This window comes from Canis aureus, unplaced genomic scaffold, assembly GCF_053574225.1.
Source record: "Canis aureus isolate CA01 unplaced genomic scaffold, VMU_Caureus_v.1.0 ptg000485l_RagTag, whole genome shotgun sequence".
In the NCBI taxonomy this organism is placed as follows: Eukaryota; Metazoa; Chordata; class Mammalia; order Carnivora; family Canidae; genus Canis; species Canis aureus.
Window position 1 is genome coordinate 11,102 of NW_027554658.1, and position 23,648 is coordinate 34,749.

A 23,648-nucleotide genomic window follows, 5' to 3' on the forward strand; every position below is an offset into this window, starting at 1 on the left:
GTAATAAGGATTTACTATTTTATGTTTCAAAATGAACTGTAGGACGATTGGTGGTGGTAAAAATTTCTCTTGATATAAACAAAGACATTAAAAGCTATGGGAAGAAAACTCCTTATTTTCAATGTAAATAGTAAAGTGAAGGCTTTTGCCATTCTCAACTTCATCTTGAATATAGAGGACAGCCTGGATTACTCAGGAAGAAAATTAATATGAAAAGCAGACTGACAATGGTTTCAGCACAGGATAGTGGTTTGTAATATTTTTAGAGATGTGGAGGGGCTTTTATGGACGCATTAAGAGGAAAGGCTGAAGTCTAAACCTTTCTATCTTTTTGATGCTTGCCCTCTTATAATCCCATTTCAGCTTATTTTAAAAGTAACACATCATGTTGTATTCACAAAAGGATTTGTGTGTGTGTGAGATATGAAGGAGGAGGTTGGGCTGCTTGGATATAATTTCCACTTTTGTGTAAATGTATATATTGTATCTATGAACATGTATCTGTAATATAGCAATATAAAGTCATAATCAGCAAATGAGAATAAACATATTTTGTAGGTGTCTTTCTTCAAAAAGGAAAGAGATTTATTTGAGGCCATTCATACTGTGTTTTGAGGTAGAGACCGAAGGCCATCTTTCATGAGCACCTTTTACAAAAATAGTTTATCCTTAGCTCCATTAGAAACATTGCTCTTGTGTCTTATGAACTATTTCGGTGCTTATACTGGAACTCTTATTTACCATCCCGTCTTAATAGGAGGAGAAGTAATATGTACTATGTTGCATCCATCAGAAGATTTTTTAAAGCATTAATGATGGGTGGACATTGCTTAAGAATTCCTGCAATGAATTCTGATTATAATTTCCTGGTGCATCTGTTTCACTGATCAATCATTACATTCTTTTAAATTCTCCCAGATTGTTTTACCTTAAAGGAGCCATTCCCCACTACCTTTTACAGCTGGTGATTAGCCAAGCAGACATTGATCACATGATTCTCAACACTGGGACAGCATTTTGCATGCGATACTGAAGGCTACCTTTTTGTCCTTTATCCATACACGGAGTCATCTCCAGTTCCTAATGGGCTCGCCACCTCCTTCCCAACCCCATGGCCCCTCTCCCACTTAATCCTGGTCCCAGCATGGTTTGTTGTACTGCTTCCCACATGGTTTCCCTTTCCTCAGGTTTTTCCCTGTTCCAGACTGTTCTACATACATCTGTGAGAATAATTTCCAGACACGGTTTGGATTGCACAGTATGCTGTTCAAGAACTCCAGGGACGGCCTGTTACCTCTGCATAAAACTTATATTCCTCAGTGGATTTCTCAAGGCTTGCCCCTCGACTCTATTTAATGTACTAATACCACCTAATGCTCTAGCTGTTTAAAGCAGACAGACCACCTTTAAATGTTGACTCTTAATTGGAATAATGTTTTATGATACTCTGTAAAGCTTTTTTGTGCTTCAACTCTACATGATTCATTTAACAAATTATAACCCACTCGGAGAACTTAAAAAAATTTAACATGCCATGTATGGGGAGACACATTTCCCAGTTCATGGATTCATAACCATTAAGGAAATTTCTATAGAAGCGTGATCTTATTTAACCTTTCCATGGCCTTGCGTTTCGTAGGAAGGAAAAGAGATAGCTACAGTGATTGCATTGCGTTCAATAAAAGATTTCAACTTGGCGCAAGAGACCTGCCAGTTGGCAATCAGAGATGTTGGAGGCCTTAAAGTTTTGATAAATTTACTGGATACTGATGAATTCAGATATAAGGTGAGTGGCTTACCTCACGTGGGTGATGAGCCTTGTTCATACCTCTTTGTGCTTCTCTTTTTACTGATACGTCTCTGCTACCTCTGCCTAGTTCTTTTCTTTGCCTGCTCATCTCACTGATAGCTTGTTCCTTTTGTTCGCTGCTCTTCTCTTCTTGGCTGTGCTTTATCTTCTGGTTCATTTCCAGAACCTTTTCTATGTGCTTCTTAAATGATGAATGTTTGTCTGCATAATTGAAGGAAAATAAGGAGGCTATGTGTAACACCTGGGAACAGAAGGCATTTCCTTTAAAAACTTCATGAGGGGGATCCCTGGGTGGCGCAGCGGTTTGGCGCCTGCCTTTGGCCCAGGGCGCGATCTTGGACACACGGGATCGAATCCCACGTTGGGCTCCCGGTGCATGGAGCCTGCTCCTCCCCCTGCCTGTGTCTCTGCCTCTCTCTCTCTCTCTCTCTGTGTGTGACTATCATAAATAAATTAAAAAAAAAATAAATAAAAATAAAAATAAAAACTTCATGAGGGAAGGATTTGAGGTAGACTTGGAATTTTTAAAACTCTAGGACTGGTTATGTATTAAGCACTTATTTTCACCTCTAACTCCTATTTTCTCATTTAGATTGGTTCATTAGAAATCCTAAAGGAAATCAGTCATAATCCTCAAATCAGACGTAATATTGTTGACCTTGGGGGCTTACCAATTATGGTTAATATACTTGATTCTCCACATAAGAGACTGAAATGCCTGGCAGCTGAGACAATCGCAAATGTTGCCAAGTTTAGAAGAGCCCGACGGGCAGTGAGACACCATGGAGGCATTACCAAACTGGTGAGTACCTCTGCCATTGTCATCAGCACACCACCTGCCACCAAGATGTCACCTCTCTGCTGTCCTTCCTGGCCACTCCTGGATGTTAAATAACCATAGGTGTGTTCCAGGAACCTTCTTTGGTATAACGTCCTCAAAAACTGTTTTTGTGTATTCACATTAGCAACTGGCCAGAAAACAGGTCTGATCTTATTTTTCAAAGATATATACATCTAAATAAGAGATGTAATTTACACCTACCACATTGGTAGGGAGATGTTTATGTGTGTGTGTAATGTCGGGAAGTGTAGTCCATGCTCTCTGCTCTGGTGAGCTCACCATGAGGACTGCCTCCCAAGGAGACTGTCAGAGCAACAGACATTTATTCATCTCATTGTTACTTATGATAGTGACAACTGAAAACTATGTTTACCATATGAGATCAGTAAAATAATATGAAGTGTATCTCGAGGAAACATGCATCATCAGCTATCAGTATATAATATTATATAAAATTATGACAGGATCAAAACCTGATTGACACATATGACTCCAATTTTCAAAGACTTACCTAACAAGTATATAACAAGTTTTCTATAAAAACATGTGAAATAAATACACAAAATTGTACGCAGGTGTTTCCTCTGAAATAACTACCAATTTTTCTTCATATTTTTCCATATTTGCCAATTTATTGTGTATTATTTTTATAATTTAAAAAATGATTATATCAATAACTGTCACTGAAAGAAATAAGTGAACATTCTGTTCAACACTCATGTCAAGAAAACGTAGGGCATTAAGGAAATGCATTTTCATCCACCTTCCAAAGGATCTTGTGTTCCTCCTATAGCATTTACATACTGGACAGTCTCCACTTCTATAGTTTGAGTTCCTTGAGATAAGAGATGTGTCTTACTTATCTTACTGTCATCTACAGCACTTAGCCCAGTACCCTACACATATGAAAGGTTAATAAATATACATTGAATCAATATGCATTTAATAGGAATGCATACACAGTGAAATGTGTTTAGAAATTTACTGAGAGATTCTGTGTACGGATCTTCCTTGATTTACAATGGAGTTATATGTCCAGATAAACCCATTGTAAGTTGAAAATACCGTAAGTTGAAATGCATTTAAGTTGAAATGCATTTAATACAGCTAACATACTGAATATCACAGATTAGCCTTGCCTACCTTAAACATGCTCAAAATACTTAGCCTCTAGTTGGGCAAAATTATCTAACACAAAGCCTATTTTATAATAAAGCATTGATATCTCTTGTAATTTACTGAATCTGTACAGAAAGTGAAAACACAATGGCTACAGATTGGGAACAAAATGGTTGTAACCATATCAGTTGCTTACCCTTGTGATGTTGTGGCTGACAGAGCTGAGGCTTGCTGCCACTGCCCAGCATCACAAGAATGTAACATACATATTACTAGCTCAGATAAAATTCCAAATAGGATTTCTACTGAATGCATATCACTTTCACACCATAGTAAAGTTGAAAAATAAGTTGAACCATCATAAATTGGGGACCGTCTGATGTCACTTGTAATCTGTAGATCACAATAGAGTGTAATTATTTGCTTCAAAAATAAGATAGATTTATGGCTGCATAGATGGATAAATAGATGGTTAGCTATGAGATAAAACAAATGTGATAATGTTAATTATAGAATCTAGGGAATGTATACATTTTTTGCTGTATAATCACTGTACAACTCTTTCAGCCATTGTGTATGTTTGAAAATTTTTCATAATAAAATGTTGGGGAAAGGTAATTATTAGTATGATTATCAGTGTTCTGCTTAAGTAATGAAGTAATACATTAGGCTGATGTGGCTGTCTACTGGAATTATGAATAATGTATAGAATAAATGAATAATGTAACTTAAAACTATAAATTTTAGTAAATTTCTTTTATGAGAGTCTTATATATCACATTCGGGGACTTAGAATTTGGTACCTGAATTGCAATTACTTAGTCAAGATAATGCTACACATTTTAATATAATCTTACATGATAGCTAAGTTAGGAATGGGAAAGAAGAGTAATAGATCAACCATTAATAGACTTGTAATTACTAGGTTGAGAACACATCTGAGAAAGATCAGGATTGGTAATCCATTTTTGGTTTGCTAACAATATGAGGGTAGATGACATACAGATAAGAGTCCCTCACTAAAATGGGAAGAGAGGGAGATCACTCAGTACAGAGATGGAACAGTGGGCTTGTCATGACATCAGAGCAAGGGAATGGAGGTTAAAAGAAGAGCAGGCAGGAGGCCATTGACCACAGTGGGGTTTGGGCACTTAGATGGAGATAGATCTCGAAAGAGGCACACCTGGTAGAAACCTGGGCAGAAGTTAAGAATTCTGAGCAAGCAGAAAGAATGCATCCATGCAGGGAAGGATTGTAAGAACCCGGGCTGCAGATATAGTATACAAATCTTGTTAATATAAATGTAACAGCCATATTAATATTAATACAATCTTGGTGAGATTAAATTTCTTGTAGGAAGGAAATGTAAAGGCTCCCAGATCTGGAGGAAGATATATTTTGAAGGGTTCTGTTTCTTTGCTTTCACTGACTATTTCTGTGTAGTATGAAAATTAATTCGTAGAAGTATTCTTATTTTTGATAGAAGTTAGCTTGGTAGCAGCCCTGTAACTGTTGTGGGAAATGTTGTTTTATTTTAAAGATTCCCACATACATTGTATTTATCTGTTTTTGTAGGTCGCTTTACTGGACTGTGTACAGAGTTCAGCAGAACCAGCTCAATCAAGTCTGTATAATGCCAGAGATGTGGAAGTAGCTCGCTGTGTGGCACTGGCATTATGGAGCTGTAGTAAGAGTTATGCAAATAAAGAAACCATTCATAAAGCCGGCGGCATTCCTTTGTTGGCTCACTTACTGAAGACTTCTCATGAAAACATGCTAATTCCAGTGGTGGGGACATTGCAAGAATGTGCATCAGAGGTACTCAAGCCAGCTCTGCTTCCCTTGTTTTCATTTGCATTAACTTTTTTTTAGTTGAATAATAATTTTTAAGATTATTGTGACTGCTAAGGATTTTTTTTTGAGAAGTCAGCAGTTCTTTAGAGAAGATGAAACTAATAGAACATTAATTAAATGGTTACCTGTGTGATGTATTTTTTAAAATGTTGACTAAATTCTCTTATACAGTTGTGTTAATCTTGGACTTTAGTGTTTTTTAAGAAAGTTTGTTTGGCATACTTATTAGTAAATGTAAATAGATATTTATATTCATGCATTACACATGTAAATATTTAAATTTAAGGGATCCCTGGATGGCTCAGTGGTTTAGCACCTGCCTTTGGCCCAGGGTGTGATCCTGGAATCCTGGGATCAAGTCCCATGTGAGGCTCCCTGCATGGAGCCTATTTTTCCTTCTGCCAGTGTCTCTGACTCTCTTTCTCTGTGTCTCTCATGAATAAATAAATAAAATCTTTAAAAAAATATTTAAATTTGTATTCTTAGGAAAAGTACCGAGCTGCAATCAAAGCAGAAAGGATAATTGAAAATCTAGTCAAGAACCTAAATAGTGAGAATGAACAACTACAGGAACAGTGTGCCATGGCCATCTACCAGGTATGGTGGACTCCCCAGCAAAGTTGTGGTGTTCTTCATATAGTTAAGGTGGCATTTCTAAATATGAAGTTTCATTCTCTGGGGCTATGACTCAGGAATCTGCATTTTTAGCAAGAATCCCCAGGGATTTTTCTGCACACACAGGTCTGCATCACTGTGCTAATGATAGATGCCTGTGTATGTGAGAGAGAGAAGCCTGCTCCAACATATCTTGATTATGTACATTTCTAGAAGGTACTTATATATCTTTGTCTCCTAAAACAAGTTACTTAGTGTAAAATAGCTAAATATATGCATGGTGCCTTTATATTGCTTTTCAAGTACCCTGTTCAAACATACTGATCTTGGGAAATTTATCTTCTGCCAAGACAGATGGATGATGAATGAGTGTATGCTTGTGTATGTGTGTGTATTCCTGTTGTATCTTTTTATTATTTTAATCTTCATTAGCTTTTTGTGAGTTATGCATTTCATAGTACATCAGAAAAGGGAAGAAAAGGTAGCCTTGACAAATTAGTAGATGGCTGCTTACTGGCCATTCCAGCTTCTACCTATCAGAGAAATCAGAGCTGATTTCCTAGAGGAATACATTTTAAAATGTGCACAGTGACAGTATGCCAAAATGACAGAGTTAGAGAAAGGGGTTCATGTCAGTAGAGAATTGTATTAGTTTGCAAGGGCTGCCATAACAAAATACCATACACTGGGTGTCTTAAATAACAGAAATTTATTTCCTTATAGTTCTGGAGGTTACAAGTTTGAGATCAAGGTGTTGATAGTATTGCTTCCTTCTGGAGACTCTCTCCTTGGCTTGTAGATGGTCATCTTCATGTTCACATGTCTCCACATGTTCCTTCCTCTGTGTCCTAATATTTTCTTCTAAGGATACCAATCATATTGGGTTAGAGCCCACTTCAGTGACCTTTTTTAACCTTAATTACCTCTTTAAAGATTTTATCTTCAAATATGGTTACATTCTGAGGTACAGGGGTTAGGACTTTGACATATATCAGTTTTAAGGAAACACAACTCATAACAAGGATATATATAGCCTTGACTGGCATACATGCCTCATATGAGTAATTATGAAGGATTGGTTAGAAATAGTGATTAAGTTTTTAGAAGTTGCAATGTAAAAAACTGAAAATCATAAATAGAAGATAAAATGGCAGGTGCCTTGTGTGCATTTACTGTGAGGATTTCTTCTAGTGGCCCTCACAGATGATGCATGACATGCATCTGTATCATGTGGCCTCACAACCAACTGTATGCCTAGGATGATAACATATATATGCACCAAATTTAGCATCTTTTTTCTCTCAAACCTGGGAATCATGATAAGCTGGGAACATCTATGCAGTACATATTTACTTCAAAAGATGACACGAACATGGATAAACATAATACTTATCTCAAAGGATAAGTATTACACAAACTTCTGGACAAATATATCTGAATATAATGCCATTTGCTGTTGATATAACTAACTGTTCAGAGCATAGGAACTCTATTAGGGAAATGCTCATCTCTTAGATTTGGGGGCAGAAGCATTGAAGATCAGGCTAAAGCTTTATCACTCAGCTATCTTTTCTATACTTTCCCGAGACTGGGGATTGCATGACTGCAGAAATTCTCTGTCCATGCATGTGGTATTCTAGATTTCTTACCAACCTCTCTTTCTGTCTTCATGGAAGCCCACACTACCTCAGAACAGCTTGGAAGAATTTCCAAGCATGTAGAAAGTTCTAGACATTGCCAAAATCCTGTAAGGGAAGAGAGACACTGTCAGATAACTGCCAATATAAAGGAGAATTATATTTTACTTGGAGGCCCCTTCAGAAAATGATACTCTCTGAAAAGAAGTTTTGTAGCCACCAGAATGTCAGCCTCTTTAGCAATCACTGGAAGCTTGATATGCCGTCATCACTGACAGCCTCTGATTTGACTTTTTGTGTAGTGTGCTGAAGATAAGGAAACCCGTGACCTGGTTAGACTGCATGGAGGACTTAAACCCCTGGCCAGTCTGCTCAATAACACTGACAATAAAGAACGGTTGGCTGCTGTCACTGGGGCAATATGGAAATGTTCCATCAGCAAAGAGAATGCGACCAAGTAAGAGAAGCCTTTCAATATTCTATAATAAAAACATGGCCATTGAGGAATAGCTGTATTCTTTTTTTTTTTTTTTTTAAAGATTTTTTTTTTAAATTTTTATTTATTTATGATAGTCACACAGAGAGAGAGAGAGAGGCAGAGACAAAGGCAGAGGGAGAAGCAGGCTCCATGCACCGGGAGCCCGACGTGGGATTCGATCCCGGGTCTCCAGGATCGTGCCCTGGGCCAAAGGCAGGCGCTAAACCGCTGCGCCACTCAGGGATCCCAATAGCTGTATTCTTAACTCACTGAAACTACATTGTGTATAGTGAGTCCTTCAACTAACATCTTCTCTTATTAATATGTAAATTTTTAAAAAGATTTTATTTATTAGAGAGAGAGAGAGAGAGAGAGAGCATGAGTAAGGTGAGGGAAAGAGGAAGAGGGAGAAGTAGACTCTCCACTGAGTGGGGAGTCCAACATGGGGTTTGATCCCAGGATGCTAAGATTATGACCTGAGGCAAAGGCTGGCACTTAACCAACTGAGCTATCCAGGTGCCCCAATATATAAATGTTTCTAAATAAAAGTATGGATGCCTAAAATTTATGGCCATTAAACTACATTCCCATAATGTTATTTTAATAAAGAATCGGTCCTAATATAACTCCTATAGTTTTTATACATGTACCTTCTAGACCAATTTGGCAGAATCAAGGTATTTTTAGAAATGAAAGACTTCTACTTCCCATCCCACCACCTGGCAATGGTTTTCTGTGCCTCACTAAAGGACTTGCTGACATAGTCTGTGTGTTGAGTTCTTTTTTGGGGGGGCAGCTGTTTAAATTATAAGTATCTCTGATTTCTTGTAGAGAAAGGGTTGATGTGATGGTGAGGGGTTGAATTTCCCACTGAATCTTTAGAGATGGAAGTGGTTCCATTCTTTTTCCTTTTTTAAAGATAATTGAGTCAGCTGGATGCCAGTTAACCAGTTAAAGAGTAGTCATTTTCAAATTATTTCATTGAATTTTAAAATACTTGTAAACTGATTTATTTTAATCTTCAAATTTATCTCTTCATATACTTTTAGAGTTCTTATGCCCTATGATGGATATTCTGAGGCAACCCTTCTTTGTATCAATGTGATGATTTTTTTTTAAGATTATATATTTACCTGAGAGAGAGAGAGAGAGAGAGAAAGTATGCATGTGTGGGGAGAGGGTGAGAGGGAGAGAGAGAATCTCAAGCAGACTCCCCACTGAGCATGGAGCCCAACTTGGGGGCATGATCTCTGAGTGTTGAGATCATGACCTGCACTGAAATCGAGAGTCAGATGCTCAATCAGCTGAGCCACCCAAGTGCCCCTCAGTGTGATGATTTAACAAGAAATTCACATCTTACTTAACAGAAGATAGATTTATTTTTGCTTTGTTCATGTAAAATAGTCTCTGTGACATGGGAAAAACACTTGTAGAATAGTAGAACTGCTGACACTGTCATTTGGAAGAAGTTGTAGTTGTCTTAGAGACTGTATAGTATAGTGATTAAAGGTGCAGATGGCTAGATATGGATGCCAGCATCGCTGTGTACCAAGCTTCAAATGAGCTTTCTGAGAATGGGGATTGTGGTCGTACTTGCATCATAGGGTTTTTGTAAGGACTGAGTGAGCATATGGTTGGCATTTGGCAATTTTGTGCTATTAATATTATCAGCTGATTTTATACCAAAAGTAATATCGTTCCTCTCTTTCCCTCGCCCTATCTCTTTTTCTTGTGATGAACTTAGGTTTCGAGAATACAAAGCCATTGAAACTTTGGTGGGACTTTTAACTGACCAGCCTGAAGAAGTACTTGTGAATGTGGTTGGTGCATTGGGAGAATGTTGTCAGGAATATGAAAACCGTGTCCTTGTCCGGAAATGTGGTGGCCTTCAACCACTCGTAAACCTCCTTGTTGGAATAAACCAAACTCTTCTTGTCAATGTCACAAAAGCAGTTGGTGCTTGTGCAGTAGAACCTGAAAGTATGATGTAAGTAGCTTCACAACTGAAAGATTTTATTTGAGAGTGTTAGGGGAAATGCTCAGGTCATAATAGAATAGTGTCATCACTTAGAATTGGCGTGCATAAATGGTGAAAAAGTAAAATGGATTTACTTATAAATAACCACAAGATTATCAGTCATGAGTTACAGAGCCACATTGTTCCTTTGGATGAGCTGGAGGGCTGAGGCTGGGCATATTGGGAGGACTTAACATTCCCAGTAATTAATATCCCACCTGGAAACCTTCATATAATCAACAAAATTTTTCTCTGCTTCCTAAGGAAGAATTATCCATCTATCTAACTGAGACCCTAGGTAGTTCTAGGTGGCATTCTCACAATATCCTTGTTTCTCAATTCAATTCAGCAAACATATTTTAAGCACCTAACAAGTTAGCTGTGAACTAACAAGGGAAAGAGACAAAGAATTTTAAGCTGTGATCTTGTTCCTTAAGCAAATTTTTGTCTAATTAGGAAGAAAAGACTTAAATGTTGTACAACGTAAGAACAATAGCAAGATTATATAGAGATTATATATACATACATAAATATATATTTAAAAATATAAACATTTGTGTATAAATTAAATGTAAATGTATTTACATGAAATATGATTGTGTGTGTGTGTGTGTGTGTGTGTGTGTGTGCGTGTGTGTGTGTGCAGAAAGGCAAGAATCCATATGGGCCAAATATTGTGTGAGGGTTATCCGGAGAACCAGAACCAACAGGATGAGAAAGGTGGGAGGAGTAGGGGGGATAGATTTAAGGAATTGGTTCAGGTGATTGCGGAGGCTTGGCAAGACCCAAGGCTGCAGGCTGGAGACTCAGGAAAGAGCGGCATTTTGAGGTCAAAAGCAGTTTGCTGGCAGAATTCCTTCTTGCTCAGAGGAAGTCAGCCTTTTTTTCTACTAAGGCCTTCTGATTGGATGAGGCCCACTAAGTCATGGAGGATTATCTGCTATACTCAAAGTCCACCAATTTAAGTATCAATCTCATCCCAGAAAACACCTTCACAGAAATATGCAAAACAATGTTTGAGCAGGGGCGCCTGGGTGGCGCAGTTAGTTGATCACTTGACTCTTGATCTCAGCTCAGGTCATGATCTCAGGGTTGTGAGATCAAGTCCCACATCAGGCTCTATGTTGAGTATGGGTCCTGCTTGAGATTCTCCCTCTTGCTCTGGTCCCCCTGCTGGCATGTATGCTCCCTCTCTCTCTCTCTCTCTCTCTCTCTCTCTCTCTCTCTCAAAAAAATTTTTTTTGATCAAGTATCTGGGCATCCCTTAACCCAGCTAAGTTGACACATCAACATTAACCATCACATATCCACCCCTTGTCAACTTGGTACCCACTCATGCATCTCCTTAAACCATACTTAATCTCCATAGAAAGATAATAACAAGGCCATATTCCTGCCTACCACTATACAACTATCCAGTGTACCACTGAAAATGCACTTAGCCTTTTTCTTAGAAGAGGAAGCAAAGTTCTTGGATGATGTTTATTCTTTTCCTTGATATTCTATAAATACACTGATGTAAAGTTCATCATACTTAAAAACTATGATAGAAAGTTAATGTCTCATTTACATGATAAGAGGATAAGAGGGAAGAAAAGAAACACACACACACACACACACACACACATAATCCATAACAAAATAAGGAGTATTTGTGACAATCACAGTACTTATTCTGTAACCGGCCATGTGGTCATAGCTTGTATTTACAACTACCTTCTTTCATGACCCATTCCATATTCCCTTTGCTTTCAGCAAGCACTTTAGCTGGTTGTGGTTCTTTACCTGGTGGGGTAACCCAAACCTTCATTCCTGAAGGTCTGGGCCATTAGTATTCCTGCCTAGAGTGGGTTGTTACAGTTTTCCATCTACCTTAATCACAGGGCATGGTAATACTTAAGAGATGCCCTGAGGGATCTCCTGTTTTCCAGATATAGTCTTCTTTACCTCCATTGTGGAGTAGCAGTCCCTTGATAATTGGGATCAGTCACCCCAGCCAACATAGTAACTCCCTCCATTGCTTATTGATATAGAGGCACGGGGAGGCCAGAGTGCCTGGGAGGCAGGTTTAACTTTCAATTCAGTGTAACCACTGTTGTGTCTCCTAGTGGAAGCATTCCTCCCTGTGGGACAAAGACCTCCAAACCAGCAAAGTATAAGGTCACAGGAACAGGAAGCAAAAAATTTGCTAGTGGATCAGTCACTAGGGGTAATAGTGAGTCATTTCCATTCCCTGATTCCTAGACCCATGAATCCTGGCTATGTATGAAAGAACACCAAGTTATTTGGCAATTGGTTAGCTCTGTTGGCCTATCCTATATAATCCCAGAGATCTGACAACCTTCCTTCATTTCATCTTTTTCTGTCCACTTCAGTCCAGGAGAGCAGTGTTTATTAAGATGGTTGATTGGATCCATGAGTCACACCTATAATCTTTTAATCATATGACTCTCCTATGTATCTCCCATATCATTTCATTCTGATTCACTCCTTCATTCAGCTCTTCAGTATGTATGACCAGGCACCCAGGGCTGCTGTGTAAGGATATATCCTGCACAACTCTAGGGAGCACCATTCCCGTGGACGTATACAGAGCATCATACTTTGGGGCCATACATAAAACCCTGTGGAAATGTATTATTTCCTATCTATTTTACCATTTGGTACCAGAAGCTTTTACCCTATGCCAGTCGTCTCTGGTAGTGCCCTCTTCCTTCTCACTTTCCTGGCTTTTGTGATTCATTTGTGTTCATGAAGGTCCTCTTCCTTCATGGGAAGCCTGCAATTCTAAGACAGCCCTGAAACACTGTTAATGTGAGTCTCATCTCACTGCATATCTGGAATAAAAGTACTAAAGCCTCTATAATTCTTTTTGGATTTGGCTTCTGGAACCTTAGGCTCAGGGATTTCAGGCACCAAGGAACACTAGCTGTACTCATGATAACTTCAAGGAAAGAAGGGCTTATAAAACAGTTTTCTATTGTATTTCTCTTTCGGAAAAACACATGGTGTTCAGTAGCACATGATAAACACTTGTCAGTATTGGGTTTATGTATTTCTTTTGATCTTTGGCTCTTGCTTACTTTTTGTCTCTCACATCTGCCAATGACACCAGCTGCCTCTGAACTTGTTTTGAATGTATCCTCCTGCTCTCTGCCTTTAGTTGAGGTTCTGGCATCTGTTACCTGGACAATTGAAGCAGGTCCTATTTGGTCTCATCTCACATCTCTCCCCTTCCACACCTCCCTGCATGGCACTGAAATTTATTCTTCCAAACTGTAGGTCTGATAGGGTTGTTTTCTTGGCCTAAAGAACTATCAATGCCCTCTCAAGCTTTGAAAACCCAACCTAAGTTCCTTACCCTGGTATTCAAAGCATTTGCCTCCTGGCCCCTTTCTACCTCTCAAGCTTCATCTTGAAAGTAGAGTGTATAATGTATATATGTATATAGTAACCATCAATTTTTCCCTATAGTGAAGAGTCTGTTTCTTGGTTTGTCTCTCTCTGTATTTTTTCCTTTATTATTTGTTTTGTTTCTTAAATTCTACATGAGTGAGAATATGATATTTGTCTTTCTCTAATTTCACTTAGCATTATATGCTTTAGCTCCATCCATGTCATTGCAAATGGTAAAAATTGTATTCTTTTTATGGCTAAATAATATTCCATTGTGTGTATCGGGGTGTGTGTGTGTGTGTGTGTGTACACTTGGGCTTCTTCCAGTAGTTTGGCTATTGTAAATGCAATAAACATAAAGGTTCATGTATCACTTTGAATTAGTGTTTCTGTATTTTAGAAGTAAATACTCAGTAGTGTGATTCCAGGATCATAGGGTTAGCTCTATTTTTAACTTTTTGAGGAATCTCCATACTGCAGAGTTGCACCAGTTTGCATTCGCACCAACACTGCAAGAGGGTTCCTGTCTCCACATCCTTGCCAGCACCTGTTGTTTCACATGTTACTGATTTTAGCCATTCTGACAGGTGTGAGGTGATATCTCATTGTGGTTTTGATTTGTATTTCCTTGATGCCAAGTGATGTTGAGCATGTTTTCATGTGTTTGTTGGCCATCTGTATGTCTTCTTTGAAGAAATGTCTGTTCATGTCTTCTGCCTATTTTTAAATTGGGTTATTATTTTTTTTGGCTGTTGAGTTGTATAAGTTCTTTATATATTTTGAATACTAACCTTTTATTGTGGATCTGTCATTTGCAAATATCTTCTCCCATTAGGGTGGTTGCCTTTTAGTTTTGTTGATTGGTTCCTTTGCTATGCAAAAGCTTTTTATTTTTATTAAGTCCCAATAGTTTATTTTTGCTTTTGTTCTCCTTGCCTCAGGAGACATACTTAGAAAGATTTTGCTATGGCCGGTGTCAGAAATTACTGCCTGCACACTCTTCAAGGATTTTTAAAAATATTTTATTTATTTATTCATGAGAGATACACACACAGAGAGAGAGGGAGAGGCAGAGACACAGGCAGAGGGAGAAGCAGGCTCCATGCCAGAAGCCCGATGTGGGATTCAATCACAGGACTCTGAGATCACACCCTGAGCCAAAGGCAGACTGCTCAACCGCTGAGCCACCCAGACGTCCCTCTTAAAGGATTTTTATGGTTTCAGGTCTCACATTTAGGTCTTTCATCCATTTTGAGCTTACTTTTATGTATAGTATAAGAAAGTGGTCCAGTATCATTCTTTTGCATGTAACTGTCCAGTTTTCCCAACACCATTTGTTGAAAAGACTGTCTTTTCCCATTGCATATTCTTTCCTCTTTTGTCAAAAACTAATTGACCACATAAGTATGGATTTATTTCTGGGTTTTCTGTTCTGCTCCAAGAATAAATAACAAATATATTGAATTCCATTCATATAGGTTAGAACTCATTATTGCAAAGCCCCTCCTTCTATTCTGTATCTCTGATTTAATGATTTCCACATAAGTCATTACCAGGTTATCTAGTTGACCTGTAAAAATTACTTTTAAATGTCATCATTACATTACTTTTACAACAGGCCTTCAAACTCTTTTTAATATAACTATATTAGGCAAATTGTTATATTGATTTTTCAGTTGAACCCATTCAAGGAAAAGCCAGAGAAAACAGCTACATTTTTTTTTAATTAAGATTTATTTATTTGACAGAGAGAACACAAGCAGAGGGAACAACAGGCAGAGGAAGAGGGAGAAGGAAGCTCCCTGCTGAGAGGGAGCCCAATGCAGGACTCAATCTAAGGCTTAACCGACTGAGCCACTTGGGGACCCCATATAGTTTTCTTATTCTGAATCTTAACATAGGTTTTGAAGCAACAAAATGTAATGAAAGAACAACTCAGTAATAAACAGCAAGCCTCAAGGACTTTCTGACTGAGTTGAGGAGACAGACAAGTAATTTTACTATGTTAGAGTAGATAATGAAATGGCTATAAACAAACATTATTTGTAAATATACAGTACTAGTTTGAATAGCTTTATGCAACATTTGACTTCTGGTTAATATGAAAACTACAAAAAAAGAAGAGAAGTAGGAAAAAGGTATGTCCTCTCAAACAAGGAAATGCCACAGTTCCAAATCTTAAATGTAAAACACACCTGAAAAATGTAGGTAAATTACTGACCTGTGTGTAATATGTTGACAGCTAACACATGCTGCTTCATATCTCGAGATTTCCCCCCAAATAAGTGTCATGGTCATGAAATGTATAGCCAACCTTTTTTTTTCTTCATAACAGAGACTAGGGGAGTAAATAGGCCTTGGAAGAAGTGAGGAATTTCCCATCAGAGACCTAGTTTTGCACGTAAAACACCAGAAGTGGAGCCTAACGAAAAGTCATATGTACATGTTATTTTATATTGTCTACAGCAGTCTTCTAGCCCAAGCAGACTGTTGGAGACCCCTTGGAGTGAAAAGAATACTAGAGACTATGACTGCTGGATTGCAACACAATGAAGCTATAAATTTTTAGAGATTTGGAGTAAGCCAGATTGACTGTTTGAATGCTCAAAACTGAATGAAAGAGATGTGTTCACAAGGCAAAGAGAATAGCAGATTTTTGTAGGATTTTGAGGTAATTCCATCATAAAAAGAAACAGATAGATTCAGACAAAAAATTTCCCTACAATCACAAGGCTATTAAGACAGTATACTCCCTCATAATAAAGGAGCCAAAAGAAATTACATAAAATTTTACAAAAAGACTTTATAAGACAACTTAAGTTGTTATGACAAACTAGTTGTCAGAGCTCAGAAGAGAAATAAAAAAATTATTGAACTTAAAGTCTGAATAGATGCAAAAGAAGTGTGATAGACACAACCAAAAACACCATCAGGCAAGTGGTATATAGGAAATGTAAAATGAAATGAAGAATATATTAATATTACAATAGGGAAATTGGTAAATATGGAACCCAAGGAGACCCAACTTAAACATAATGGATATTCCTTAAGAAGAGGCTAGAACCAGTGGAATATGATCTTAATTAAAGATAACAATAGAAAAAAATTTTATGTGATTCTGTAGACCAAAAGACCCAACAAGACCTTAGTAATATTGATACAGAATAGCCTACAGTAATGCATCCTGATAAATCTACTTGTATCTCAAAAGTAAAGGAAAAAACAAATATATCTAGGCAAAAGAACAAACCATGAGGACAAAATGCCTTCATATTCCTCCACAACTTCTTTTAAGGTCAAAAAACATTAATTAAAGGATCAAATCCCACAGATTAACATTGTGAGGTAGAAAAAAAATATTACCCAAGAATTTCACATCCAGCCCAGTTGTTCTTCAAGTGTGAAGGTAGTAGCACATTCTCAATCATGCAAGGATTCGGTAAACATAGTACTAGATCTTCTTGAAAAAAATTGCCAATTACAGAAAGTCAATCAAGAAATTAAAGTATTTTAAAACAGCAAACTAGGGATCCCTGGGTGGCTCAGCGGTTTAGTGCCTGCCTTTGGCCCAGGGCACGATCCTGGAGTCCTGGGATTGAGTCCCATGTCAGGCTTCCGGCATGGAGCCTGCTTCTGCCTTCTCCTGTGTCTGCCTCTCTGTCTCTTTCTATGTCTATCATGAATAAATAAATACAACAGCAAAATATGGCTAAAATGTATCAGTAGAGACCATTGAGTTTCTTTAAATATTAAACTAAGGAAATAATGGAGGAGTTATCATTGGAGGAATCATACTATTTTATAGATACTAATGATAATAATTTAACAATACAACTATCTGATAAAAATAAAACAAATACAAGATAAGTGAGTTATCCTCTTTCACATAAATGAATCAGTAGATACTGTATACAACCTTCTCTTATCTGTTTATCATCTATGCATTCATTTTCTCTGTCTATCCATCCTGTTTAGCTTTAGGCATAAAGAAATGTCCAGAATCATTTACATTAATTATCAATGATCATTATTTCTGAAAGACAGGATTTGGGATCACTTCTTATTTTCTTCTTTATATGTTTCTATATAGTCTATATGATAAATACGTATCATTACAAAATTAAAGTTCTTGTTTAATACCTTTCACAATCCCCTTTTATTCTGGGGCGCCTGGGTGGCTCAGTCAGTTAAGCATCTGATTCTTGGTTTCAGTTCCGGTGATGATCGCAGGGTCCTGAGATGGAGCCCTGCATCAGCTTCCCGCAGTCAGCATGCAGTCTGCTTGAGATTCTCTCTCTCCCTCTGCCTCTCCCCCCCTCAAATAAATAAATAAATAAATCTTTTAAAAAAGCGTAGATTCTGGAACCATTGCTTGGATGCCAGTCTTATCACTTACCAACTATGTTTCCTTTGGCAAATTATTAAACTACTTGATGTCTTGGTTACAACATATATAAAATGGGAATGGTAAGGATACCTATCTCATTGGATTGTTGTGATGACTGTGTTAATTAATATGTGTAAAGTACTTATGTAATAAGTACTGGGTAAATGTTCATGTAGCAGTGGGTTCGATTAATAACAATTTAAAATGATAATACGTAAATAGAAAATTAAAGTCAGACTGTCTAGTATCTGTACTCATCTACAGATGAATTCCTTGTTTCTATGTTACTTTTGCATCAAATTAATCATGCTATTTAATTTGCTTTAAGTTGAGAACAAGTGGCCCCTAAATGGGGAATAACTCACTTTAAACTCTCACCTGCAATTAGAAGCTTGGAGGCTGTGGCATTGATATGTAAATAGGCAATTACAATTCAGGCCTTTGCATCATGCTAATACATTTACTTTTTGTTTGAAAGTTGACTGAAAGTTACAAGGTTTTAAGTATAACATGAGACAGAGGATCATGTTAAGGGATCATTGTAGGCCAGAGGTGAAGGTGGCTTAAACTAAGCCAGTGGAATATAATATAATAAAAAATAAAGAAATTGACAGATTAAAGAGATATAAAGGGGAAGAATGAATAAAACCCGGTGAATGATTAAACATGAGTTCTAAAGAAGAAGGAGTAGTGATGGATAATATTTAGGATTCTTTTTTTTAATTGAATAAATTTGATGTGTCACATTATGTGAGTGTAAGATGTACAGTATGTTGCTTTGATATCATATGCATATTTAGGTTTCTGACTTTGGCAACTAGATAGATAATGGTACCACCACTTACTGACATGGGGGATATAGGTACAGTACTAGTGAAGGAAGAAGGAACTTGACTAGGGGAGGAATGAAATCAACTTGTTCATCATTATAGTACCTAACACAGTCCAAGGCTCAGGGTAGACACCCAACAAACATTTCTTATGGAATGGATGGTGAATTCGGTTACAGTTGGGTGGACACTGAGGTTCCCATGGCATGTTCATGTGCTGATGGCGACCAGTTATTGGATTTAGTCGTGTCTAAAGCTCAGGATAGAGATGCAGGTTAGACATAGCGTCATAATATTTGGTAACTGAAGTCATAGCTATACATGAGAGATTGTGAGGATGAAAGCAGAATGAACAGGATCCTACTTGAACCTGATCTTTCAGGGAGAAGCAATGTACAGGAAGTACCTATAAAGAAACAGAAGAATCAGCAAGAGTTGTGAGGGAAATTAAATGAGTTATTGAAAAAAAAAGAAAGAAAGAAAGGAAAGAGAACATTTAAAAGAGCAAAAGAGTTCAAAACTGTCACATTCTCTGAGAAGGCCTCATAAGATAAAGACAAAATTGTCCTTCCTTGTGCAACAAGGGGTTGATGGATCCTTTTGTACTCTTAAATACGGTTTTCCCACAAATGTTTTTATAAACGCACTAAGGTGGTTTCAGAAAACAGTGTTTTGAACTTGGTAAGAATCCAAACAGCATTGCTCTTGGCATCATATTTCAGGCATGGCTGTTCTTGCTAGATTTGTAGGATTTATTGCATCTTTGAGCTTTCAGGTAAATGGTAAGGAAATGACAAACAAATACCTCTCCCGCATGTGAGTCTGATATAATTCATTATTTTAATGACTAGCAGTTTTATGTTTTAGTGATTTGTCTGTGGCTGTGGCTGTGGCTAAGGCTTAGGTCACATAGCAGGATAAACATATACTCATAGCACAGTTTTATGAACTTTGTGCAATAGAATGCATAAGCAGTTCTCCCTTTTAAATAAGAATCAGAAACATCTTAATAATAACAATTTGGCTACTGAATCAAAAATGATTTTTGAGAAACCAATGATTTCATAAAACTCTATTGGCTTTTTTCAGTACTTCAGATGACTGCTTTTAGAAACTCAATATGAATTATTTCATATTAATTATGCCCTTGCCCAGGAGCTAAAATGGAACAGCATTCTGACATACAAAGTTCGTGAAAAAGTAGATTTTTTGTGCTGAATTTTCTCTTCTTGTTGACTTAATATCTACTTGAAATGTACAAAATTCATCTGGAAGTAATCTGGCTTTCAGGTATATGAAATCACACCAACATTGCAAAAAAACACTTGCAGTTTGCGAAATGTAATTTTCTATTAAAAGACTGTAAAAATCCAAAATAAAAAGCATAGAAGCTTAAAACTTAATAAATATCCATGATTTATTTTCTACGTCAGGATCTTAACTTTTTAAAAACATTTTTTAAACTTTTTTTTAAGACTTATTTATTATTCATAGAGACAGAGAGAGAGAGAGAGAGAGAGAGAGGCAGAGACATAGGCAGAGGGAGAAACAGGCTCCACACAGGGAGCCCAACGAGGGATTTGATCCCGGGACTCCAAGATCACGTCCTGGGCCAAAGGCAGGCGCTAAACCACTGAGCCATCCAGGGATCACCTAACTTTTATAGTAGCACCAGACTTATGGAAAAGTTGCAAAAATAGAGAGATTTCCCATATACCCTTTATCCAGCTTCCCTTAACATCCTCCATAACCACAGTGAAATTATAGGACTCTTTGTTGAAGTGTAGATTTTTCACTTTGAAGAGTAAAGTTTCCTTAATGTGGATTTTGTGCATTTTTGTTCAGGTCATTCCTAAGTATTTCATCTTCTTTGTTGATGTTATATATGGTTTTTTTTCCTGCCATTATGTCCCTCAATTAATTGTCTCTATGAACACTATTAAATTTTATATATTAATTCTATATGGAGCTATCTTACAGAATGCTCTCATTATTTGAGTTCATTTTATTATTAACTGTCTAAGCACAGTGGTTGACACACTGTAGCCCATGGTCCAAACCCTTTCTTTATAAATAAAGTTTTATTGGAACACAGTCACACTCATTCATTTATTACTGTCTTTGGCTGCTTTTTGGCTACAATGGCAGGGTTGAATAGTTGCAACAGAGACTGAATGACCCACAAAACTAAAATACTATCTACCTGTTTACAGAAAAATTTGCCGACTTCTGCCCTAGGGTATTCCAGAGAAAATTTTATCTCTTCTTTAGAAGTTCTTTAAATTGATTTCTCTTGTCTGATTTCATTAACTAATTTCCTAGCATAATACTGGATAGTTGTATAGTTAGTGGTCTTCTTTGCCTTTTTTCCTGATTTTAGTGGAAGTGCCTCTAGTATTTTTATAGCAAGTAAAATAACATCTTGAGAACTAAATTATATATTTTATCATCTTAAAATTCAAATTAAATTAAAAATCAATTTCTATTTTAAAGTGTTGTTTTTAATCAGAAAAGTATTTAATTTTTGTCAGAGTGTTCGAACATTTATGGAAATAATCATTATGATTTTTCCCTTTTATGTGCTCATATGGCCTTAAGCGGGTTTCTAAACACTGAACCAACCTTGCATTCCAGAAATTGTTTCATTTGGTTATAATGTACTGTTTTCTTAGTGTAGTATCTGCTTTTGTTTCCTAATATTTTATTTTCTTTTTAATGAAATGAATGACGTTCATTGGCTTGTTTCTTTTTTTTTTTTTTTCTTTTCTGTCAAGTCTAGGTATCAATGTTGTACCTGCTTCACAAAAGGAATTAAGTCTTCTTTCATTTCTTTACTCTGGAATGATTTATTGATCAATGAGACCACCTAGACTTTAAAGGTTCAATAGAAGTCTACTGTGCAATCAAATGGCCCTACTATGTGTGTGTGTTATTAGTTCCTTATTAGCTTTCTCTAGTTCTTCTATAGAATCTCTTTATCCTCCCTACTCTAATGGTCATTTATGGCAATCTGCATCTCCTTGTAAAATGTTCAAGGCAAATTGTATGACAGAATTTATTTGAGTAAGTGGTCTACAAAGTCATATCTTATGATTTTTAAATTTTGTCTTTTTAATGGTATATATATATATTTGTGTGTATATATATATATTTGGTGTATATATATTTTTTGGTATATGTGAGCTTTCATCTAGTATTTTCCTGATCAAATTATCTGGTTATTCTATTTTGATTTTTTTAATTGTTTAATTCTAAAAAAACCCAGGGTGCCTGGGTGGCTCAGTTTTAAGCATCTGGTCATGATCTGGGGAAGGTCATGATCTGGGGTTCTGGAATCAATCCCCACATCAGGCTCTTTGCTTAGCAGCGAGTCTGCCTTTCCCTCTCCCTCTGCCTCTGTGATCTCTCACTCTTTCTCTCACAAATTATTTTTTTTTATCTTTATTAATTCCTTGTTGCTTTCTTTTGGTGTATTTTGTAACTTTTTTTCTAATATTTTGAGCTAGGAAGTTATTTAGTTTCATTACTGTTTAAATAATAAAAGTAATTTGTGCATGAATTTTCCTCTGACATGATTTAAATATCTCTTGTATAGTTGATATGTAGTGATTTCATTATCATCATTTTTTGGAAATCCTTTTATATCAGTTTTTATTTTCCTTTTAGCCCAGGAATTGTTTAATAGATTTTTTTTGTTATTCTACAAGGAAGAACTTTTTAATTTTTTGTTTTGTTAGCTATTTCTCAATATAAAGGCATCACCCACTTTTTGAAAGTTAACATTATGCCACATCATGTTTTTGAAAGATCTACATTAGTACCTGTTCTCACTAACCAAAAGAAATCTGAAGATTTTTGCTTTTTTTAAAGATTTTATTTATTTATTAATGAGAGACAGACGGAGAGAGAGAGAGAGAGAGACAGAGACAGAGAGAGACAGAGAGAGAGAGAGAGAGAGAGAGAGAGGGAGGGAGAGACACTGGCAGAGGGAGGAGCAGGCTCCACACAGGGAGCCCGATGTGGGACTCAATCCCGGGACTCCAGGATCATGCCCTGGGCCAAAGGCAGGCACCAAACTGCTGAGCCACCCAGGGATCCCAAGATTTTTGCTTTTATGGAAAAAAGGCAAAAAGCAAAAATAGCATTCAGCATTCATTTCTCAGTGAGCCCTTACAGAGGTAGTGTGCATTCCAAGCAGTGAGAGTGGCAGTGTCAAGCTCCTTTCCTGGGTACTGCTCTCAGCATCAAGCCACCATAGCTTTGAACTATGTCTTGTGAGCATCTGTGTTTTATCTCAATATTGTGCATCCATTAGCAAGATGTGTCCTAAGATGTGTCCTTGCTCTATTCCCTTTTGGCTAATGAAAAGTTTCATAGGAACACTTTAATTTTGGGTAGCAGGAGAAGCTTGTACTATGTTTTGGTCTGGGCTAATTTTTCAATTTCTACTTTTTATGGAAGTTAGTGATTTTTTACAAGCTTATACAAAGTAAATTTTTGCACAGCATCTTGGGATGAAAATGTATTCTATGTCAACAGAATGTAGAGTTTGATGTATATTATGTTACTTAGCTTTTATCTCTACTTAGCGTTGTTTGTACACTTAAGCTGTGTTATACTAAAAATAGTATAATAAAGCCTTTTATCAGTAGTGTGCTTCTATC

General features: G+C 36.9%; 1 protein-coding gene across 1 annotated transcript; it reads left to right on the forward strand.

Annotated features, from left to right (window-relative positions):
• Positions 1 to 1,639: 1,639 nt before the first annotated feature.
• LOC144310169 (outer dynein arm-docking complex subunit 2-like) lies at positions 1,640 to 10,624 on the forward strand (the record flags this gene model as incomplete). Its single annotated transcript, XM_077890910.1, has 6 exons — positions 1,640 to 1,786; positions 2,403 to 2,612; positions 5,346 to 5,588; positions 6,111 to 6,221; positions 8,179 to 8,333; positions 10,099 to 10,624. Coding segments are annotated over 6 exons (1,113 nt in total), but the record flags the coding sequence as incomplete, so codon positions are not given.
• Positions 10,625 to 23,648: the final 13,024 nt, after the last annotated feature.